Genomic DNA, 18,958 nt, shown 5'->3' on the forward strand with positions numbered 1-18,958 from the left:
TTGTAGAAGTTTAACAAAAAAAATCTACTACTTGTTCATTAGCAATTTTATCAAAGCTACCATTGACTCCTGTTGAATACGCATTGACTCTTGTTGGTTCCAAATTTTTTGCGCAAGCAACTCGCGATCCTTTTGACGTTCCTTGATTTCGTTTTCATGCTTCTCGCGTTGAAATTCAAGTTCGGATTGAACTTGCTCGTGCATCATCGTCATCACTTTTAGCATCTTACCGCCACCACCCCGAAAAGCACCATCGTCGTCGACATCATACTTCCGCTTTCCCAGCGACTGCATCGCCTCCTCACGCACAACACTGCCCAGGTTGTCGTTGTGCTCTTGTGTCTTCTTGGCATCTGCGATTCGCTGTGACTCTTCTTTCTTTGCGTCATCGTGTGCTGAGAGTATGTCATCGAGCAGGGCCACATTCTCCCCGACGTCTTCTGAAATGCCAGAAGCACGTGCCGACACGCGATTGCTCTTGCGGTGTGCCTCCGCGAGAGCGATAAACCGATTGTTGGCCTTCTTCGCGTCGAAGTCGGGGCTGCCAAAGTCTTCGTTTGCCGCTAGAGTTTCCGCAATGGCCACCCATTTGTCCATGATGAGTCCGCGTCGGGCAAGGAAGGGCATGTCGGCGGAGACTTGGCGAAGAAGCGTAATTTCTTCCTCTTCGGTGAAGTTGCGGCGCTTAGGTGGCGTCGACATGGTTGGTGGTCAGAGGGATGTATGGACAAAACCAAAATTCCACAGAGTCAACTCACACGGTGGACAAAACATTCATTTAAGGAGGTTCCAGAACTAGATTTAAGAAGTTGACTCTGGTTTTGTCATCATATGGTGGGGCGCCCCACTGGATAGGGACTGGAATTGCACCAAAACCTCTCTAATGTATCTGCATGTCAGCTACTTGTACTCAATGATGTCGCCCGCAGCACATCGTGCTCGTTCACGTTGTGTTCACCAAATTTTGAATAAAAATGACTCAGATTTGCTAATACAAACTTGCATATTAAATATCGGCCAAAAATGATGTCTCCAGTTTTATGGAATAGGGGAAGTAGTATACTACATGCAGTATACTACAAATGCCTGGTGAAATCTGGGTCCCGTCATTCTTTCTGACGAATTCAAAAACCGTTACAACACCTGGAAAGAAGGGATATCCGGATGAAGAGGACCCGCAGTTCGGATGAATATCCGGACCGTGAAATCTCTGTACCAACAGAAGGCACGATTAACAATAAGTTAGGGTAGGACTCATATCCGGTTAATATTCTCTACTGTAAAGGCCCTGGTCGGTGTGTAACATATGTGGTAGCATAATGTACGATGGGTGCAAAACAACACAAGTAGTACCTTTATATGCACTACTACTGTAGTAGTAAGTACAAGTAATACACAAGCACACAATGAAGTATGTACAATGAACTAACGTTACTGTGCAATAGATAGAGCCCATATAGTCTGCGTAACGATATTTTCGACTTCAATGTTTTCATGACCAAACCGAAGCAACGTTCCATTGTCGACTGTATGTTGTCATTGCTACAATCGCTATCGTCCTCGTCGTTCGTTTTTTGGCCAATTTGTTGTTCGATTTTAGAAGCGGGTACTGGTACTACTGTAGCAGTAGTGTCACGCAGCATTTGTATTTTTCCCCACAGTGACGAATCATCATCACTTTGACGGTATGCGGTCATCCCTTGTCGGCCTTCAAGTCCTGGTGGCGTTGGCCCTGCTGTCAAGCTTGTATTTTGTGTCTGAAATCTCGTCGTCACTGCACCACGACTCGACCATCTCGATGCTCAACACCCTTCGATTCCGCCGCTCCAAGTTTCACCAACCCAACAAACATGATGCACTCGACTACACGGAGGCCAAAGACGTGCTCTATAATACCACCTCGGGCGACCCGTACTTTGTGCTCGTTGTGAGCGGGAAGCTCGCGTCTGGAGAATACTGGTGCTCTGACTGCGAACAAGCGAGAAAGCCCCTTGATCGGGCATTTGCCTCGACTGGCGCACGACATTTAGTTGTCAGCGTCGGGTCTCGAGAAGACTGGGTCAATGCATCCAACCCGTTCCGCGTGGGGCCGCTTTTTCGTGTCGACGAGATCCCTGCCTTGCTGCGGTACGATGGCGACCTCCACACGACGACGCTCTTGACGGGCGGTGCGTTTCTGTCCGACGAAGCCATGTTACATGCAATTTTGACGCCGCCGCGGGCGTCCCCGCCGACCGTCCTGCACCTCAGTACTGTTCAAGGACTCGCAATGTACTTTGACACTTACGCGGCCGCCAAGTCCACGTACCCGCTGTACGTATACTTTGTATCAGGTACCAACCCCGACGGCAAGCTGTGGTGCCCTTTCTGCGCCGAAGCCGAACTGCCCGTGATGACCTACTTTGAACAGTTTGCGTCGGACGATGCAGTCCTTCTACGCGTGGTCACTGCCTCGTCGCTGGAGGATTGGCATCGTGACGACAACCCGTTCAACATGCAAACAATCATTACAATCTCGGGACTTCCCATGCTGATCCGAGCCAAACCAGAAAGCTTCAGGCAGGACAGCTCGGCGGCGCTCGAGTTTCAGGAGTACACGGCCATTTATGAGGAAACGGCACTGCTCAAAGCGTTTTACCAAGGCGAAATATATGCTGAAAGTACCTAAATAACAGTTATAATATACTCAAATATTTCCAGTTAAATTTCGTATAATCTCCAATCATTTGAATAAAAACGCTGAATTACCAACAGTGTCAGTGTCACGCAGCAAATTCCAATGCGGCAACGTGGCCGCCGCAGCCCGACATGCTTTGGGCTCCGAATCAACCTGACCATGTTGCTATCTATGTGTGTGTTGTCTGTGATTGTCTTCTACGTGTGGTGCATATCTCAAATGGAATGGGGCCACGACGCGCCATCCTTGACCGGCGACCGCCGTGTCCGTGCGGTACAAGACGACGTCGCTCCGAGCACCTTGGCCGTGCTAGCAGAGGAGTCTCCGCCGTCGAAAGCCCAACGATCCACCACTGGACAAGTATCGACCATCAACCACATCTCCGCCACCACGGCCACTCGATCTAACGTGCATGTACCCACCATCAATCACGACACTACCACATCGTTGACCACGACGAGAAAACCACCGCAGACGACAGTAACCACACGATCTCCGACCACCGCCAAACCCACCACCACTTCTACTGTTGTCCCGACCACTTCCAAAGCGTCTACGACAACCACGACGACCACTGCACCATCCGACGCCCATCCCCCACTAGGTGTTATCACGCTAACCTCGTTCGACGCGACCCAATCGTTCTTAAAATCACTGGATCGCCCCATGTTCCTTTTGTTTACATGTGCGAAATCCCCAGACACCCACGAACATTGGTCCTCTACCTGCGCGGACGCCGAAGCCGCCGCCCTCACCGCCTACCACTCGCTCTCCCCTCGCCATCGGCTGGCCATCGTTCGAGTCGGATCTTCGCAAGCCGAAGCGGACAACTCGCCCTTCCGCAGCGATTTTGACATATTGCTACATGACGTGCCAACGTTCATGCGATATGAGCGCAACAACCAAGGGTACGCCAACACGAGCTTTGTGTTGGAAGGACAGTCCGTGGCCAACGCCGACTTGATCGAGTATGCCCTCACCGAAGGCACGTCTGTTACTAGTACTAGAAAAAACTCAGTGGAAACCATCAGCGATTACGCCGCGTATCGGCGCATGGCGAGGCTGTTTGAAGACTTAGTGCCGACGTACTTGCTGTTCATGTCAGGGTCGTGGCCCCACAACAACCGCGTGTGGTGTGTCTACTGTCGACACCGCGAAGCCGTCGTGGAGTTTGCTTTCCACAAGTACGCAGCTCCAAACGCAAAGCTCATCAAGGTCCAAGTCGCGCAGCTACCCGCCGACTGGAACAAGGATAACCCGTACAAGAAGCTAGACATCGCGTACGTTCCGTACATGCTCGTGCCCCACGTAGACGCGTTTGAGATGCTGTTTTACCAGCATTACCGCGGAGAATTGGACGACGTCGACATGCTGCGGTCCATGTTTGAACGGGACGCCAAGTTTGTAGCAGAGGGCACTGCATTGCTCAACCCGGGCGTGAATTCGGGATAGACAACAACTCAACTTGGCCTCCGTGAGTTGGGATAGTTTGTAATAACGAGCAAATGATGCAGCGTTCCTGTTGTGATGTTTCCGTATGCAGTCTGCCAAGGAGCCTTGTGTGTGAAAACGATATAACGTTACTACGAAGTATTAATACTAGTACTTCGTAAAAAACCAGTTTAAGATAACTTTACCAATTAGGATATTTTTGTATTGCCCAATCACAAATCGTTATTTGTTCGAGTCGAAACCTCTGTCATATAATGCTGACTGACCATTCCGTCACATGAATGAAATGCAAAAACGACGTAGAAGCGATTGGTAACAGTTAATCAAGATTGGGTTTGAAGTACCCTAGTCGACACGGGCCACATTGGGTTGGATCTGAGGTTTTGTCGAGTGTTAAACTCAGTTGATATCCTTCCACAACAAAAATATAACTTTATAAAACAATACCCTTGTATAAATTATATGAAACCTGTTGTAACCGCTTACCCTAACTACAGAATTTCAATGCTCCGAAGCATACATACTTAAAATACCATAATCAGAATTTCAATGCTCCGACACATACATATTTTAAGATAAAAAGTTATCCTACTAAATTGGTTATCAATTTGTGAGTACAAATGCTTAGAAAGTAACAAATTTATCTGTGAAGTTCATCGTCTAAACGGATAATTTGATTATGAACTGAAAGCGGTGCGACTTGTCTATTGGAATCACTACTGTACTCCGATGCCTCCAAAAAAGTTATCTTACAGTTAAATTGGTTTTTTACGTTAACTGTAAGTTAGTATTTAACATGGTATTTGTGCAAAGTGAAGTGCAACCTGTATCTTGAGCAATACGACCAGATAACGTATGAAAGCTAACTTATGTGGGTCACTTCCGTGTGCGCACAGGTTTGACACGATGGCTTAACTACTGTAGTAACGGGGGTAAGAATGTCGTGACTAACTGTAAATACTATGGTTCGTTAAGTACTACTCTGTGTTGGGGCTATCGAACAGAGTGTCGCTCATGCCAGCAACACTTCGTTGGGCTGCAGCACCCCTCGCTCGGCCAGAAACCGCGTGTATCGACTGAAGTCTAGCGCAAAGAATGCCTCGACGGCCCGGAGCAGGTCGGACACGTCGCACTGCGTCTTGTTGCGCTTGACGAATCCCGCGCTGGATTGCATGAGCATTTGGTGTTGCCTTAGCATTTGAATCACCCCCACGAGCAGGATGACGAACTCTTGGAGCTTGGCTTGGCGCGAGTCCAAATCCACCCCCGCCTTGTAGAACAGCGACGGTCGCTTTGGTGGAAACGGCAGCGCCTCCAACCCCTGCAGCATCGCGCCACAGATCATGCAGCAGCTGCTTCGCTTCGACATGTGTTTGATCATGCACTGCCGTAACTCGCGGAACTCAGAGTACCGCCGACGGATGGACCATCGCATTTTTCCTAGGTTGACCTCCACCGCATACAGCACGACGTTGTCCAGGCTGCGGATGGTGGCGTTGGTCTGTAGCCACGCTGCCATGTACTCTGAGTACTCGGCATCCCCGGGGTCGGCAGCATGGAACGCCATGAAGTGGGGCGGTTCGTGCTGCGTCTTCTTGCGCAGGTACAAGTACGAAGTTTTGTCGACCACCATAGACGTCGACGCGTGCAGGTGCTGCTTGAACTTGTTGGCCATGAAGAATATATGGAAAAACATGTATCCTATTTTCAGCTGGTCGTTTCACTGTCGCTTCGTCTCCGGAACGCCGCCCCAACCTGGGTGGATTTGTTATATCTCGATGTAGTAAAAACAGAATATATATGCATAATTAACTAAGAGAATGAAATGTACGCATACTGTAAGTTAAAATAGACTGTGATTTCGTAGTTTTAGATTTGAACATACTTCAGTGGCTCGTTATCGAGCTTACAAAACTCGCTGCAATGTCAGACTGGCGCGTGTGGCTCTACAATGCACGACAAGTTGCACTTGTCCCGACGAGCCGAGCTCGCAATTCATCACGCTAACGTTATCGGCAAGGAGATTATCCACGAAGACACACACAAGATGGTATGAGAGAGAGAGAGAATCGGCGGGCTTGCCAGCTCAGCACTTAGCCAAAACGCGTGCCTTCATTTGGGCCAGAAATCTGTAGCCAGCCCAAAGTAGCTGCCACGCTACAGGCCCCAACGGCACGCACATGGAGTCGCCACAACTGGTATAAAATCTACATATCAAAGCCCCAATTGCGCACGTGGAAAGTGATTTATGGCATCCTCAGCAACTGTTGCGAAAAGCAGAGTCAGGATGCTCTTCGCAATCAAACACAAGGTATCTCGTCGCCCGAATCCAGCCAATACGCACACGACCCCCCATTCGATTGATCCCCTAATAAACACTAGTACACTTGTACTTTGAGTGACGAGCCTGTCTGCCGACTGTCCAGTCACGTCACCTCAAATCGCAGCCACACAATGTTTTATGCAGCAAGGTGTCCAGCCAAAGTATCCAGACAATCGGTGACAGTTTCAAACCAAATGGCCTCATATCGCCATGAGATACTGTACTGTACTGTAACGTTGTGGAGATACTGTAACGTTATGGAGATACTGTACTGTATTGTTATGGAGATACTGTACTGTTTTTGGTCCAGTGGACCTAGGTGTATGTATACACATACATACGTACAGGTGCGTCGGATTTGGTATTCAATATAGCAACGAAAAATCCTCCCAGTCTAATCGAATATATACTGGTAGTACACCCCCAGGTACAAAATATCGAAGGCATTGACATAGGACATGCACAGCCAGCCAGAAACAACGCCAGTCAAGTCCCTCACAACAATTGATCGCGATCTGGTAGAACAAAGAGTACTAACTATACTCCAGAGTATACAGTAGTATTTTACTGTATTACTTTGAATGATACTGCGGATCCGCCGAGAGCAAGGCCGCCTTGAGCGCTTCCAGCTCCCCCCGCCACATTTCGACGGCGGACGTCGCTTCGAGTCGACTTAGTTCCTGTCGTTTGGCCTCGACTTCTGCCAACAACTTGGTGGTATTTTCGTCGGTGAACTGCAGGAACGACGTCTTGAGCAAATAATTATACCCGTGAATGCCATCTCCATCTCCATCTGCATCATCATCATGGTCGTCGTGATGGTTCTTTGCAAACGATTGGCTCGAATCAAAGCCCTCCTCCTGCAACAACGCCACCTACAGTACCCTTGTATCAGCCATGGATGGTTCGATAAGATATATATCTCAATCGGATTTTCAGCTTTCGATGAATAATATATATATATATATATATATATATATATATATAGATAGATCCATACCACTTGAGCTTTGGACGGGCGCGAGCTCCACAGCACCCGCAACGGACTGTCGTGGGATGCCATGGCCTGCACAAACCTCGCCCGATTCGTCAATCGCCGGAGGTCTCTTGTCGATTCGTCCACTAGGTATTCCTTTCGTCGGTGGTATAGCGCCAGTCGCACGGGGTAGAACGCGTCGAGGATGTCTGCGCTAGACTGGTACTTTTGCAGCGTGTTGGTGCTATCGAACGCGTGCATATTGGTCGTATTGAGGTTGGATTCAAGCTTGAACCACTTCGTCCAGTCGATTCCGGCCGCCAAGTCGTCGTCGCTGTCGTCCTTCTACGATAAAACAGCAACACAACCCCCCCCCGCTGTGTGAGCCACCTCCACATACATGTATGTACACATTCACGACTTTGAACCCTGTCGCCGATATATATATATATATATACGCACCGGCACGACGACTTCAAAATGCACGGTGCGGTCGGTGTGGTGTTCAGTGAACGTTTGAACTTTCTTGGCGGCAACTAGACTCCACAGAAACGTCTTGTAGTCGTCGATCCATTTGCCCACGGGGAGTTCTGAGATGGCCAGCGTCCAGCTCTTCTTCTTGTCGTGCACAACCCGAACGACTCCTTCGGTGCCAAATCCGTTGGGTTTCGAAGTCACTCGGCCTTGGAACCCCTTGACCCACGGCTCGAGCTCGTTGCCGCCTCTCCACTTGTCACTTGGTTGCATCAATCGAGCCAGCAACCAGTCGATCACTTGGATCGGGTGGTGGCTCGGCACACTAGTAGACCACCCCGTGCCGATGCCGTCGGCGCCGTTCACCAACAACATGGGCAGAATCGGTACGAAATACACGGGCTCTACGGGTACGCCGTCGTCGTGCACGTACTCCAAGAGCGTTTCGTCCGCCGCCGGAAAGATCAGCCTCGTGTACGGCTGGAGGTGCGTAAAGATATACCGGGCACTCGCCGCGTCCTTCCCGCCCTGGAGCCGCGTGCCAAACTGACCAGACGGAACCAGCAGTGGCACGTTGTTGGAGCCGACGAAGTCCTGCGCCATGTTGACAATCGTGCTCAATAGCGACGCCTCGCCGTGATGGTACGCCGTGTGTTCGGCGCAGTACCCGGCCAGTTGGGCGACTTTCATTTCCTTGACCAAGTGCCGTCGAAAGCATGCAAACAATACCTTGCGCTGGGACGGCTTGAGTCCGTCAATCACGTTCGGAATCGACCGGATGTTGTCAGCGTGGGAGTACTGGATCAATTCGGCATGCACAAACTGCCCAAGGGACATGCTGGCCACCCGTTCAAACACAAAGTCAAGCGGGTTGGACTGCCGCAGCCATTGCTTGCGGTCTGCGACACGGTCCTTGCTAAACACCATCGCAAGGGCGTCGCCATCCGCCGGACTTGTCGACGTGTACTCGACCCGGTGATCGTTTAACGCGTCAAAGTACTCTTGGCCTTCTTTGGACGTGCTCGTACCTAGCCCTTTGTAGTACTTGACCGAGTGTTTCACAGACGGATGGTCGGCTTTCCACTGGTCGTACTCGGGCATGCTGAAGAAGGGCAATGCTGGCTTTTTGGAAGCCACGGAGGGATGGACTTTGAGCAAAGGGGTGAGGAAGGCACTGACGTAGTTGGCTTCCAACAGCGCCGGCCAAAATGAATGAAACAAGTTCAAGAGCAGACCCTTGATGTGGCTGCCGTCGTGGTCTTGGTCCGTCATGAGCATCACCTGGCCGTATCTACACATTATATTGATTGGGGTGTTTATTCTCTAAACTGGAGAGGACAACTGGAGATGTAATGAATCGACCACTCAACCAAATAAAGTATGTACACAAGAATATCATCGGCAGAAGAATTGAGCCAATCCGATTGCAGGAACCACGATCCTTAACATCGAATTAGTGTATGACTGAAATTAGTGTGAATTCAATCCCCACTAGCACACTTTGTCACCTATGCAAGGCAAAGAAAGAATCGATCGATGAATTTTTAGCGATTCACACAAAAGTCCAAGTTTGGAGTCAATGGACAATATATAATCCAATCGTCCACGGTGACCAACGGTCTTGACAATCGAGGGAATATTCCCACTAGTAGTGCAACGTGTAACCTATTCTACTCCCACCTCAACGTCGCGCGTTCGGCAGAAGTGTCGTACTTGAGCCCGAGTTTGAGCCCCAAGATCGTACAGAGATGGCTAAATTCAGCGTTTTTTGTCAGTTGCGTGTCGGTGGCGTCGCGGACGTTGAGGAATTTTCCCCGCAACGGGAACACGCCATATGCATCCCTTCCCACAACGCTCAAGCCAGCGACCGCGAGCGCTTTGGCTGAATCGCCTTCAGTCAAAATCAACGTGCACTTGTGTGCTTTGGACGTGCCTGCCCAGTTGGCGTCCTCAAGCTTGGGCACTTGCACCGTGTTAGATTTCTTGGCAACTTTCTTGAGAAGTGCCGTGCGTTGCTTGGTCTTGAGGGCGCCGACCACGCGCTCGACGATGCCGCAGGCCAGCACTTGCTTTACGTACCGCTCCGTGAGTATGCAGCTGGACCCAAAGAATTCGGGTTTGGACGTGAGACATTCTTTCATTTGCGAGTCGAACGTTGGGTTCTCCACTAACGCCTTGACAAAGAGACGGAGGTGGGGCTTGATCTGAGACGACTGGAGGGGCGGGAGGTCGCGGTGCCGCGCAGCGACGGTGTCTGCCACCCGCCGACACAGCTGGTCCAACACGATCTGGACATGGGTCCCCCCTCGAATCGTGGTCATCCCGTTCACAAAACTCACTTGCGAGTACCCGCCGTCGGATGGCATCACCGCTACTTCCCACCGCCGGTTGACTTTGGTGTACAGCACCGCCGCCTCTTCGTCGTCGTCGGTGGCGATAGATGGGCAGTACGATTGCACGTACTGTTGAAACCCCGACAGCGGCACGACCTCGCCATTCAGCGACACGGACACATTTGTGAGGCACCCCGCGACGTCCACCACGCGTTTCTCTAGAACTTGCTGCATGTCGAGAGTGAGTGAGTCCACATGGAATCGCTTGAGGTCGGGCACGAATGTGATGCGCGTGTAGTTGGGCCCGGTGTACGGCACGACGACGGGGTCCCCGCGCTCTCGCATGTTGTGCCGCCACGTTTGCGTGTATTGGAGCCCCGTGTGGGCGTCCCCAGTGTCGACTGTGAACTCGGTACTAAAAATGTTGGTCAGCTTGGCGCCGTAGCCGTGCCGTCCACCAGTTAGCCGCGCGGTGGCGTCGTCAAAGTTGGAGCCCGTGAGAAGGTGGCCCAACACTAGCTCGGGCACGTATACCTAGTCGTGGTATCTCGCGTGAGAACAAACATGGACATTTGGTGGAAGAGAAATAATCAACCTGTTCGTGTTTGTGGAATTGGACGGGAATGCCTTTGCCGTCGTTGAAGATGGAAATGCGGGGCGGGTCGGAAGAGGACGACGAGCCAGGGTGGATGGTCACGTCAAGTCGGGACATGGTGTCGTCGCGGACCTTGTTGTCCACGGCGTTGACGAGGATCTCGTCGAAGATCTTGTATAGCGCGGGCGTGTACTCGAGGTTGGCTCGTTGGGTCATGCGCTTTTCCTGGTTGTTCCACACCCACATGGTATCTTTCGTCGATTCCACAGACCCAATGTACATGCCAGGTCGGAGCAGGACGTGTTCAAGCGGCGACTTCTTTTGATACACGAGCTCGATCGCGTCGGTGCGAAGCATGGGCGCCGTGGCATGTAGCAGCCGCAGGGATAGAGGCTGCAATGCTGCACGATGATGCCACATGATATGTGCTTCATGCGGCTTCTGGATGGCACGAAGCGCATGCCGTCGACCGGCGGCACTACTGCGCGCAAGTTGACGCAGCATCGATCGGTTGTCGTCGAGTAACTGGTGTGGACTATCGCAATTGAGGTGTATTGCCTTTGAAATCCGATATCGGTTCCCAGGGGTGTAAATTATCGACTTCGATTGGTCCGACAATAATGGTGTGCGATTTGAGCAGCATTTTCTCATGCTGCGTCGCGCCATTTTGTCGGCGACACGTCCGGTACGTCCTGTGACGATGAAATGCGTGGCTTCACCCTGTGACCAGAGCCATGCTTCACCCAGTCTGTGGAGTATGCAAAGCCGCTTCGAGAGCACAGCGGTAGCGAACAACACAGCAGCGCTTTCGATCATCGAGTCCAAACTTCACCGCGCCGAGCAAGCAGCCGATTGGAAGCACGCGCTGGGAACGTTTCAGCACTTCGCGACGAATCACCCGACATGGGTAGAGCCTAAGCATGCCAACTTTGTTTTGAGGGTGTGTGCAGCCCAAGGACGCCACCGTGAAGCGAAAAAAGTGCTGCACATTCTGCAAGGCCTCGGTCACATGAACGATCCCTCCTCGTCCGACAACTCGGCCTCTCCATCCTCGTCCACCCAGCCAGCGCTGTCCGTGGAATCTCAGGCGTTGATGTGCCAGGCACTGGCCGAAAACGGCAAAGGCGACGAAGCGCTGGTCAAAGCACATGCATTGGTAGCTGGCATCCCGACGTTGGACGACAATGTTCGACGAACGCTGTCCGCGTCGCTGTATCGACCACTTCTCAAGGCCTTCAAGCACAAGAACGACTGGAAACACACGTTGACACTGCTCAAGCAGATGCAGGAGTTCTCCGTGCCCATTCCATTGCGGGGGTATCGCCTGCTCTTGCTCACGTTGAGTTCGGGACGTCAGCCCAAGATGCTTGTAGACGTAGCCCGTCAAGTGCTGTCGTCTTCGACTTTGGTGTTAGATGTCCAAACGTATACGATCATGATCAAGACGCTCAGCGCTTGCGGCGAACACGGTGTGGTCCACGAGGTGCTGAACAAGGTATTCAATCACTACTACGAATGTTCTTTAGTTGGTTTAGTTGGTTCTCACGACGAGATCCTCCGCGTAGATTCGAACGACAGAAGCACCTGATTACATGGACACGACCGCAGATATGAACCTGTACAACGCCATGATCCGAGCGCACATGCTAGCCCACAACTTGGACGAAAGCCGCCGGCTCCTTCGGCATCTCTTGACGCTTCCCCACTTGACACCGGATGCGTTTTGCTTTACCACTTGCATGTTGGGGTACCTTCGCCCTGGCTCGGACATTGGCAATGGCCCGAACCAAGTTACGTCGTTGTACGAAGACATGAACCGACGTGGCATCTCACCGTCCATCTTGACGCTGGCGTGCGTCCTGCGCGCCATCCACCGCCTGCCGACGAAAAAGTATCTGCTCTCGGCTGTGCTCGCTAAGTGCCACGACGTACCCCTCGGGAAACCTGATTTTGTGCACACACTAATTGACGCCCTGGACGAAGTGGGCCAGACTGAGACGGGGGAAGCCGTGTTCCGACGCGCGATGGACCAGCAGCTCCTGGGCGAGTGGCGCAAAGGGCTGTTTGGATTGAATTTGCACACGTTTTCCAAGGGCTCGGCCAAGACGGCCGTGCAGTTTGCACTTACGGCGATAGCGACCCAGCCCAAGAGTTATCGTGAAACCATGGGTACGATCATGAGATTGGCGGATTAGTGGTTATGACGAGGTTGAGCGTAGAGGTGCAAGAGCTCAAGATCATCACGGGCAAAGGCCGAGGCAGCAAGGAGTTTATGAAGCCCGTGCTGAAACCGGAAATTGAAGCCCTGCTGTGGTCGCATTTTGCCCTGCGATCGCATACCCCAGCTCAGAACCACGGATGCCTTGTTGTCCAGAAGGAACACTTGCAGCAGTGGCTCGCCAAGCAACAGGACAAGGCTGCTAACCGCACTAGAAAGTAATATCAACAACTTACTTCATAGCTTCGTGTGGTAGCCACTCGATTGGACGCGTTGTAGCCAAAACTATTGAATGGCAATGTGATTATGTCTTGCCATTCATAATATAACGGTCACGCATGAATCGCCTGATGGGAGCTACGATCTTGGCATAAGCCCACACTAATTTGCTGTCTGTTGCTGAGCACATGTAAAATCGTTAACAGTGTAAATTGATTTGAAACGTTATTGCCCAGCAAACACAGATCAATGATGGTTGCTTGCATTATTTGATAAAAATGACAAGAGCATTTAACATTGGTCGCGCAAGAAGCGGTCCACAGCAGCTTCCACCTTGACGTGGGCCCATGCCAAGTGCACGCTGTCGGACGCGTCAGGGGCACCCATGTCACCACAATGCGATAATCCGACGACGTCGATCACTTCCGACTTGGGATTGACGACTCCGGTGGCGTTGCTGGGAGCGAGTGCGGCCCAGCCGTCGAGATTGCCGGTAGGGAACACGACGTTCTCAACGTTGATCTTGAGGGCGCCGTACTTTTGGCGGTTGGTAACGACGGCGGCGTCGGTTTGCGCGGCCGAGATGTTGAAAGCTTGACGGCACACTTCCGAGAACGCCTTGTTCACGTCCAGATACGACAGTACGGAAAAGATGCCCTTGGCTGAGGCCGAGTTTTGGCCAAAGCCAAACTCCGAGCACGTTTGGTACGTCCATTGTCGGTTGGTGCCCGTGGTCGTGACCTCCGTGCTTGTCACGGACGCGTCGAGAAAGTTGTCTTGGTAGTCGTAATTGTAACACGTGGCGTCTCCGATTTGGAGGTAGAAGTAGTCGGCCACCTTTTGCAACGGGGTTTTGCCCACCTTGGTGAAGTCTGCGCAGGCCTGTTTGAGACCGTACGCGGCGTAGTCGTTGGCTTGCGACAACCCTTCGAACGAATAGAATACGTAAGCTTCCAAGACGGCGCGGTCCCAGTCGTTCGCCAGGGGTGTGCACGGCTTGAAGAGCGCGTTCAGCTGCGCGACGTCTTCGGGCTTGGTGCTGGCAATGACATTGTGGAACGCCTTGAGGGAGTCGCTCACAGCGTCAACACATTCCTTGCCCCCGACGAAGTTGAGCCCAAACTCGACCTTGTCGGCGTACTGGTAAAAGTTGGTTTGGGTGTCGATGGGGCCGGAACTGGCCACGGAACCAGCAAACCGACTGCCGTGCTGGAGCTTAGCCCACGCCGCCAACATGCCTGGGTAGCTACCCCCGAACGCGATCCACTTGCTGTCTTTGGTCAAGTTGCGCTTGGCGGCCAAGTGGTCTTGAAAGTTGACCAAGTCCTTCAGCGCTTGCTCGGCGGTCAAGTACTGCAGAGACGACACCTTGAAATCAGGCAGCGGCTGCGACTTGCCGTAGAAACGATGCTCCAGGAGTACGATCAGCGCCTTGTGCTTCTTGGCGAGGACGTTCATGTGCAGCCCCTTGGACGTTACGGTCGTATTGCGAGCAATCCACTCGCCGCTGATGTACACAAACACGGGGGAGCCAGGCCCGCCGTAGAACTCGTCGTTGGTGAAGAAGCGCTGGCTCCACACGTTGGAGTTGGATGCGTCAGTGTGGTCGAGCTTTTGCGTGCTAAAGTACTCTTCGGGTACACCAGCTTGGACGTCTTCGACAGCCGCGCGGTGTTCAATGAGTTCCACGACATCCATGTGTTTGTTGATACGCGCGGCGATGACAACGGCCAAGGCGGCGAGGGCGAAGTTGCGGACCATGATTTGTCGAACGGTAACTTGGAAAGTGAGGCACACGAAGGTGATGGCTTCACGATGACCATACATACAGTTCTAGCACTCCCCCACATATGGTGTTGTCGAAGCGCGTACTAGTACTGTAATCGCTTTAATTACCTGGTCTTCGTGTGGCGTTCACTTTTATTCACCGACATCCGTTTGACATGTGAAGTTGAAATCACATCCAACTTGCTGGCTTGTAATTATATCTAAACCCAGATCAAATATCTAGCCAACAGCGATCGGTCAGAATAAACTAACGTGGTGGATATTAATTGTTTTTTAAATATATCCATTGTACTTCGAAGTATGAATTATTGTGCTGTTTTTATTTTACACTCCAAGTCGATGAATTCGGACGAGAAATCAAAGGTTAGTTATTTGGGGTTCTGGACGAAGAATTGTAACGTTATTACTACGGCACTATTAATAGTAGTAAGAAGGTAATCTGCCACACTTGGTTGGTCTGACCTGGATGACGCTCAGAGCTCTTTCAAACTAACAGTTAGCTTACCTATACGTATACATACATTGCGATCGTACTGTACTAACGTCCCTCGATGGTATTTTCAGTTAGATCGATTCTTGTCCGCCATGGCTTGTGCGTCGTAGATCGCGCTACGAACGACACGACGGATGCAATGACGACATCGAAGCCCAAATTGGCACCGCCATCAACCAAAGTCGACGCCCTTCACTATGACGTCGAAAAGTCAGTGCCCCAATCGACAGCACCTGGGTCCCTCGTCGATGACGGGCGGAAGTTTGAGCCGAGGGCATGTGCACATCATCATCGTCGGTGATTTCCTTGCTGCTCAAAAGTTGAAGTTAAACGCAAGAAGGGGGGCACAGTTGCGTACTTATGGCTCGACATTTTGAACGAAAGATTTTCAAGTGATACCAGTGTAGTATGATCAGGATATGCCATTATAGGTACCAGTACTAATACCACTTACTTTACTCCAGCCGTTAGCATTTGAGAATAGGGTTAACTGTTTAAACTTGACCATCTTTTTTGTAGGCAGAACACACGCATGACAGATTTGCTCTCTCAAGTACACATACTCCGGAGTATTGTGTATGAGCCAGGGATGTCATATGTTCTCCGGAGGAAGCTAACTAGAAATAGGGAACATGCAAAAGTGTAGTGGGATCAGGTTTGGTAATGAAAGCAATCAATCCATCAATGTACGGTATCCTACTATCGTTACGTTAATGCAGAGTAGTGACTCGAAGTCCACTGCACTTGTAGGTATGTCCTACCCCATTGTTCAATACTTACTATCTTTAATCATTGGAACCTGTGCCTTGTCTTGGACCATCCCAGAGTGAATTCGTTACTTGCATGTCTTGAAAGCATTTCGCCTCGTCGGTCACCATAAGTGCCACCCCTTGGTGCCCCAGCAGCTGCTTGGAATGTGACACATCCAGCACCTTTCGCTTGAGGCAAGTTCATTTGAAATTCTTCACCCCTTCCAAATATGGTCCGTATATCTGTCCTCGCTGGTCTTTTGGGAGCCGCCGCCGCCCTCCACCCCTTCCTGCGCACGAACTTTGATGTGATGGACTTGGTTGAGCATGAGCATGGCGTCGAAAACCCCCGAGCGGTCATCAATGAAGAGTACTTTAGCACGCAAAAACTCGACCACAACGACGCGTCCAACACGAAAGTGTGGAGCCAGCGCTTCTTCACCAACGACGAGTTCTACGGTGGCCCTGGATCCCCCGTGTTTGTGTACATCAATGGGGAAAACGTTGCGCGTAATACGACCGTCGTGTCGACGGGCCTCTTCATGAACGTCCTCGCCAAGAAGCACAAGGCGTTGATTGTGAGCTTGGAGCATCGATACTACGGCAAGTCGCAGCCCCTTTCCGACTTCACCACGGCGAGCCTCAAGTACCTGAGCGCCGAGCAAGCACTGAACGACTTGGTCAACTTTCAAGACCACTTGACTGTCAAGCGCAACTTGACCAAGGATAGCAAGTGGGTCGCGTTCGGGGGCAGCTACCCAGGCATGTTGGCGGCGTGGGCTAAGCTCAAGCACGGCAGCCGGTTCGCTGGTTCCGTGGCTAGCTCTGGTCCCATCTTGGCCAAAGGCGACTACCACGAATACGCCGACACAGTTGCGTTCGGTTTGAATTACTATGGTGGGGACGCGTGTGTCAACACCGTCAAGGTGGGTTTGGAAGGGCTCCACACCCTCTTGGGCAGCTCCAAGCCCGAAGACGTGGCTCAACTGCAGGCGCTCTTCAAGCTATGCTCCCCCATCAAAAACGACTTTGACCGCATGACGGTGGAGTCGTGGGTGTTTGGCAACTTCCAAGGCACAGCCCAATCCAATGACAACACGGCGTTCAACCTGAACTCCACGTGCACTCTGTTTGCCCAGCCCAACAAGACGCCCCTGGAAAAGCTCGCCGAGCACAACGCCCGGTACACGTCCACATGTACGGATTCGGACTTCAAGGACTCGTGGGTCACACCCCTGAGCAATACTACGCTCAGCACGACCAAAATTGGCCGGCAGTGGATCTACCAAACGTGCGCCGAATTCGGCTACGGCCAGACCACGGCGTCCGCCAAGTCGATCTTTTCTGCGCTATCGTACAACGATATCGACAAGGTGCTCTACGAGATGTGCAGTCAAGCTTACGGCATCCCCAAAGCCCAAATCGATGCCGCCATCGCCGCCACCAACAAAAAGTACGGCGCCCTCCAAATCGACGTAGAAAACGTCATCTTCCCCAACGGCAACATCGATCCGTGGTCGGCGCTGAGTGTCACCAACGCTACGGGCGTGATCAACCCCAAGTCAGAGCTCGTGTTCATCGACGGCACGTCGCACTGCCGCGACATGTCGGCTGCTAAGGCCACCGACAGCGGCGCGCTAGTGTGGGCCCACCAACGTGTGGAGCTGGCCGTGGAGGGATTCTTGCGCAACCAATGCTAAACACCCCAAATTCCCCAAGAAGTCCACGCCTTAGACTTGCCCTTCGTGGCTGGATCGTTGTAGTGAATAAAAGCATGAGCGGCAGGTATCAATCGGTACTTGGTAAGCTCAATATAGAGTCATCTTGCAGAAGGCTGATACCATGTAAGCTTGTGTTGAGGAATGTAGGCCTTTCAAAGTTGGCAATATGAGTTGCACAGTGGGATGTGTGTACGTTAGCATCGTAACGTTAACGTTTTCAAGTCAGCCACATTGACGAATCCTCAAGCAAATTTTTAACGCCTAATTTTTCGGCACAACAAGCCAGAAACAGCACCGTACTAACAGTAAAGAAACATCAATTTATTCTGCCCACGTATTGTAGCATGACTTGAGAGTACTTTTCACACGAAATTGGTCAACCATTCGTCTCGATCAGTCAACCAACATCGAGTATAGTCATGCCAAGTTAGTGTTCCAACACAATTATAACCGCAAAACTTAATATACTGTGTAAATTGTTCAAACTTGGCCGTTCTAACCTGCGAGGGAAATCAGTACTAGGAGCATTTATAGCCGGTCTCTGATATCCCATGTGCACCTAGCTAGTGTAATGCATTAACTCATTGTTACGTTAAATAAATTACCCAGCCTCGTGTGATAAGGCGTTACGCACGATGCTCAGTAGCATGGAGCATAATCTATATCATTATAACCTATACAAGTGGATATATCACCCAATGTTATTCAAACTGAAGGTTTTTTTAATGTCACCTTTATTATTGTGCTTTTCACATATTTTGGCTAATCTGGGTATAAATACCCGCTTTTAACCAGTGGGTGACGAAGTTTTAGATTAATTCAACTTAGTTTTAGCTAATCGGAAGTACCTATGATTGGATGAGCAAGAGCTGTTCCTGCAGCATATGTTGCTAACCTGAAGCGTTTGCCCATTTCATTTCGGCAAACGCGGGGGTTTACA

General features: G+C 51.2%; 8 protein-coding genes across 9 annotated transcripts; 4 read left to right on the forward strand and 4 right to left on the reverse strand.

The window, feature by feature from the left end:
* Positions 1–27: 27 nt before the first annotated feature.
* H257_05356 (hypothetical protein) lies at positions 28–702 on the reverse strand (the record flags this gene model as incomplete). Its single annotated transcript, XM_009830202.1, has 1 exon — positions 28–702. The coding sequence occupies one exon, from the start codon at positions 700–702 to the stop codon at positions 28–30; it is 675 nt and encodes a 224-aa protein (XP_009828504.1).
* Positions 703–1,650: 948 nt separating this feature from the next.
* Positions 1,651–2,699, forward strand: H257_05357 (hypothetical protein). Its single transcript, XM_009830203.1, has one exon. It carries the CDS (start codon positions 1,688–1,690, stop codon positions 2,666–2,668), a length of 981 nt encoding a protein of 326 aa, XP_009828505.1. The 5' UTR covers positions 1,651–1,687; the 3' UTR covers positions 2,669–2,699.
* Positions 2,700–2,741: 42 nt separating this feature from the next.
* H257_05358 (hypothetical protein) lies at positions 2,742–4,193 on the forward strand. Its single transcript, XM_009830204.1, has one exon. The coding sequence runs from the start codon at positions 2,780–2,782 to the stop codon at positions 4,127–4,129; it is 1,350 nt and encodes a 449-aa protein (XP_009828506.1). The 5' UTR covers positions 2,742–2,779; the 3' UTR covers positions 4,130–4,193.
* An 826-nt stretch (positions 4,194–5,019) lies between these two features.
* Positions 5,020–5,804, reverse strand: H257_05359 (hypothetical protein; the record flags this gene model as incomplete). The annotated part of the gene is made up of 1 exon (XM_009830205.1): positions 5,020–5,804. The coding sequence occupies one exon, from the start codon at positions 5,802–5,804 to the stop codon at positions 5,142–5,144; it is 663 nt and encodes a 220-aa protein (XP_009828507.1). The 3' UTR covers positions 5,020–5,141.
* A 1,105-nt stretch (positions 5,805–6,909) lies between these two features.
* On the reverse strand, positions 6,910–11,366 carry H257_05360 (hypothetical protein). The gene is made up of 5 exons (XM_009830206.1): positions 10,831–11,366; positions 9,583–10,769; positions 7,891–9,193; positions 7,453–7,773; positions 6,910–7,327 (listed from the first exon to the last, which is right to left on the reverse strand). The coding sequence occupies exons 1-5, from the start codon at positions 11,332–11,334 to the stop codon at positions 7,025–7,027; spliced, it is 3,618 nt and encodes a 1,205-aa protein (XP_009828508.1). The 5' UTR covers positions 11,335–11,366; the 3' UTR covers positions 6,910–7,024.
* Positions 11,367–11,459: 93 nt separating this feature from the next.
* On the forward strand, positions 11,460–13,303 carry H257_05361. Of its 2 annotated transcripts, XM_009830208.1 has the most exons (4): positions 11,460–11,515; positions 11,561–12,325; positions 12,396–12,999; positions 13,050–13,303. In XM_009830208.1, the coding sequence occupies exons 1-4, from the start codon at positions 11,480–11,482 to the stop codon at positions 13,268–13,270; spliced, it is 1,626 nt and encodes a 541-aa protein (XP_009828510.1). In that variant the 5' UTR covers positions 11,460–11,479; the 3' UTR covers positions 13,271–13,303. The 2 variants fall into 2 exon arrangements, with proteins under 2 accessions (XP_009828510.1, XP_009828509.1); XM_009830207.1 differs by having other exon boundaries at positions 11,460–12,325.
* Positions 13,304–13,478: 175 nt separating this feature from the next.
* H257_05362 (hypothetical protein) lies at positions 13,479–15,037 on the reverse strand. The gene has a single exon (XM_009830209.1). It carries the CDS (start codon positions 15,026–15,028, stop codon positions 13,559–13,561), a length of 1,470 nt encoding a protein of 489 aa, XP_009828511.1. The 5' UTR covers positions 15,029–15,037; the 3' UTR covers positions 13,479–13,558.
* A 1,490-nt stretch (positions 15,038–16,527) lies between these two features.
* On the forward strand, positions 16,528–17,997 carry H257_05363 (hypothetical protein; the record flags this gene model as incomplete). The annotated part of the gene is made up of 1 exon (XM_009830210.1): positions 16,528–17,997. The coding sequence occupies one exon, from the start codon at positions 16,528–16,530 to the stop codon at positions 17,995–17,997; it is 1,470 nt and encodes a 489-aa protein (XP_009828512.1).
* Positions 17,998–18,958: the final 961 nt, after the last annotated feature.

Source organism: Aphanomyces astaci (assembly GCF_000520075.1).
Source record: "Aphanomyces astaci strain APO3 unplaced genomic scaffold supercont1.10, whole genome shotgun sequence".
Taxonomy (NCBI): Eukaryota; Oomycota; class Saprolegniomycetes; order Saprolegniales; family Verrucalvaceae; genus Aphanomyces; species Aphanomyces astaci.

What these genes read in the sequence shown, in the direction of transcription:
- H257_05357 (XM_009830203.1), top strand. Translation starts at nt 1,688, where the DNA reads ATGCGGTCATCCCTTGTCGGCCTTCAAGTCCTGGTGGCGTTGGCCCTG.
- H257_05358 (XM_009830204.1), top strand. Translation starts at nt 2,780, where the DNA reads ATGCGGCAACGTGGCCGCCGCAGCCCGACATGCTTTGGGCTCCGAATC.
- H257_05360 (XM_009830206.1), bottom strand. Translation starts at nt 11,334, where the DNA reads ATGCTGCGTCAACTTGCGCGCAGTAGTGCCGCCGGTCGACGGCATGCG. An exon ending in AATTCCACAAACACGAACAG is followed by an intron (nt 10,770 to 10,830) that starts GTTGATTATTTC and finishes TACCACGACTAG; the next exon opens with GTATACGTGCCCGAGCTAGT. An exon ending in ATTTTGAAGTCGTCGTGCCG is followed by an intron (nt 7,774 to 7,890) that starts GTGCGTATATAT and finishes GTTTTATCGTAG; the next exon opens with AAGGACGACAGCGACGACGA.
- H257_05361 (XM_009830207.1), top strand. Translation starts at nt 11,480, where the DNA reads ATGCTGCGTCGCGCCATTTTGTCGGCGACACGTCCGGTACGTCCTGTG. An exon ending in TCCACGAGGTGCTGAACAAG is followed by an intron (nt 12,326 to 12,395) that starts GTATTCAATCAC and finishes TCCTCCGCGTAG; the next exon opens with ATTCGAACGACAGAAGCACC. An exon ending in GAGTTATCGTGAAACCATGG is followed by an intron (nt 13,000 to 13,049) that starts GTACGATCATGA and finishes GGTTGAGCGTAG; the next exon opens with AGGTGCAAGAGCTCAAGATC.
- H257_05362 (XM_009830209.1), bottom strand. Translation starts at nt 15,028, where the DNA reads ATGGTCCGCAACTTCGCCCTCGCCGCCTTGGCCGTTGTCATCGCCGCG.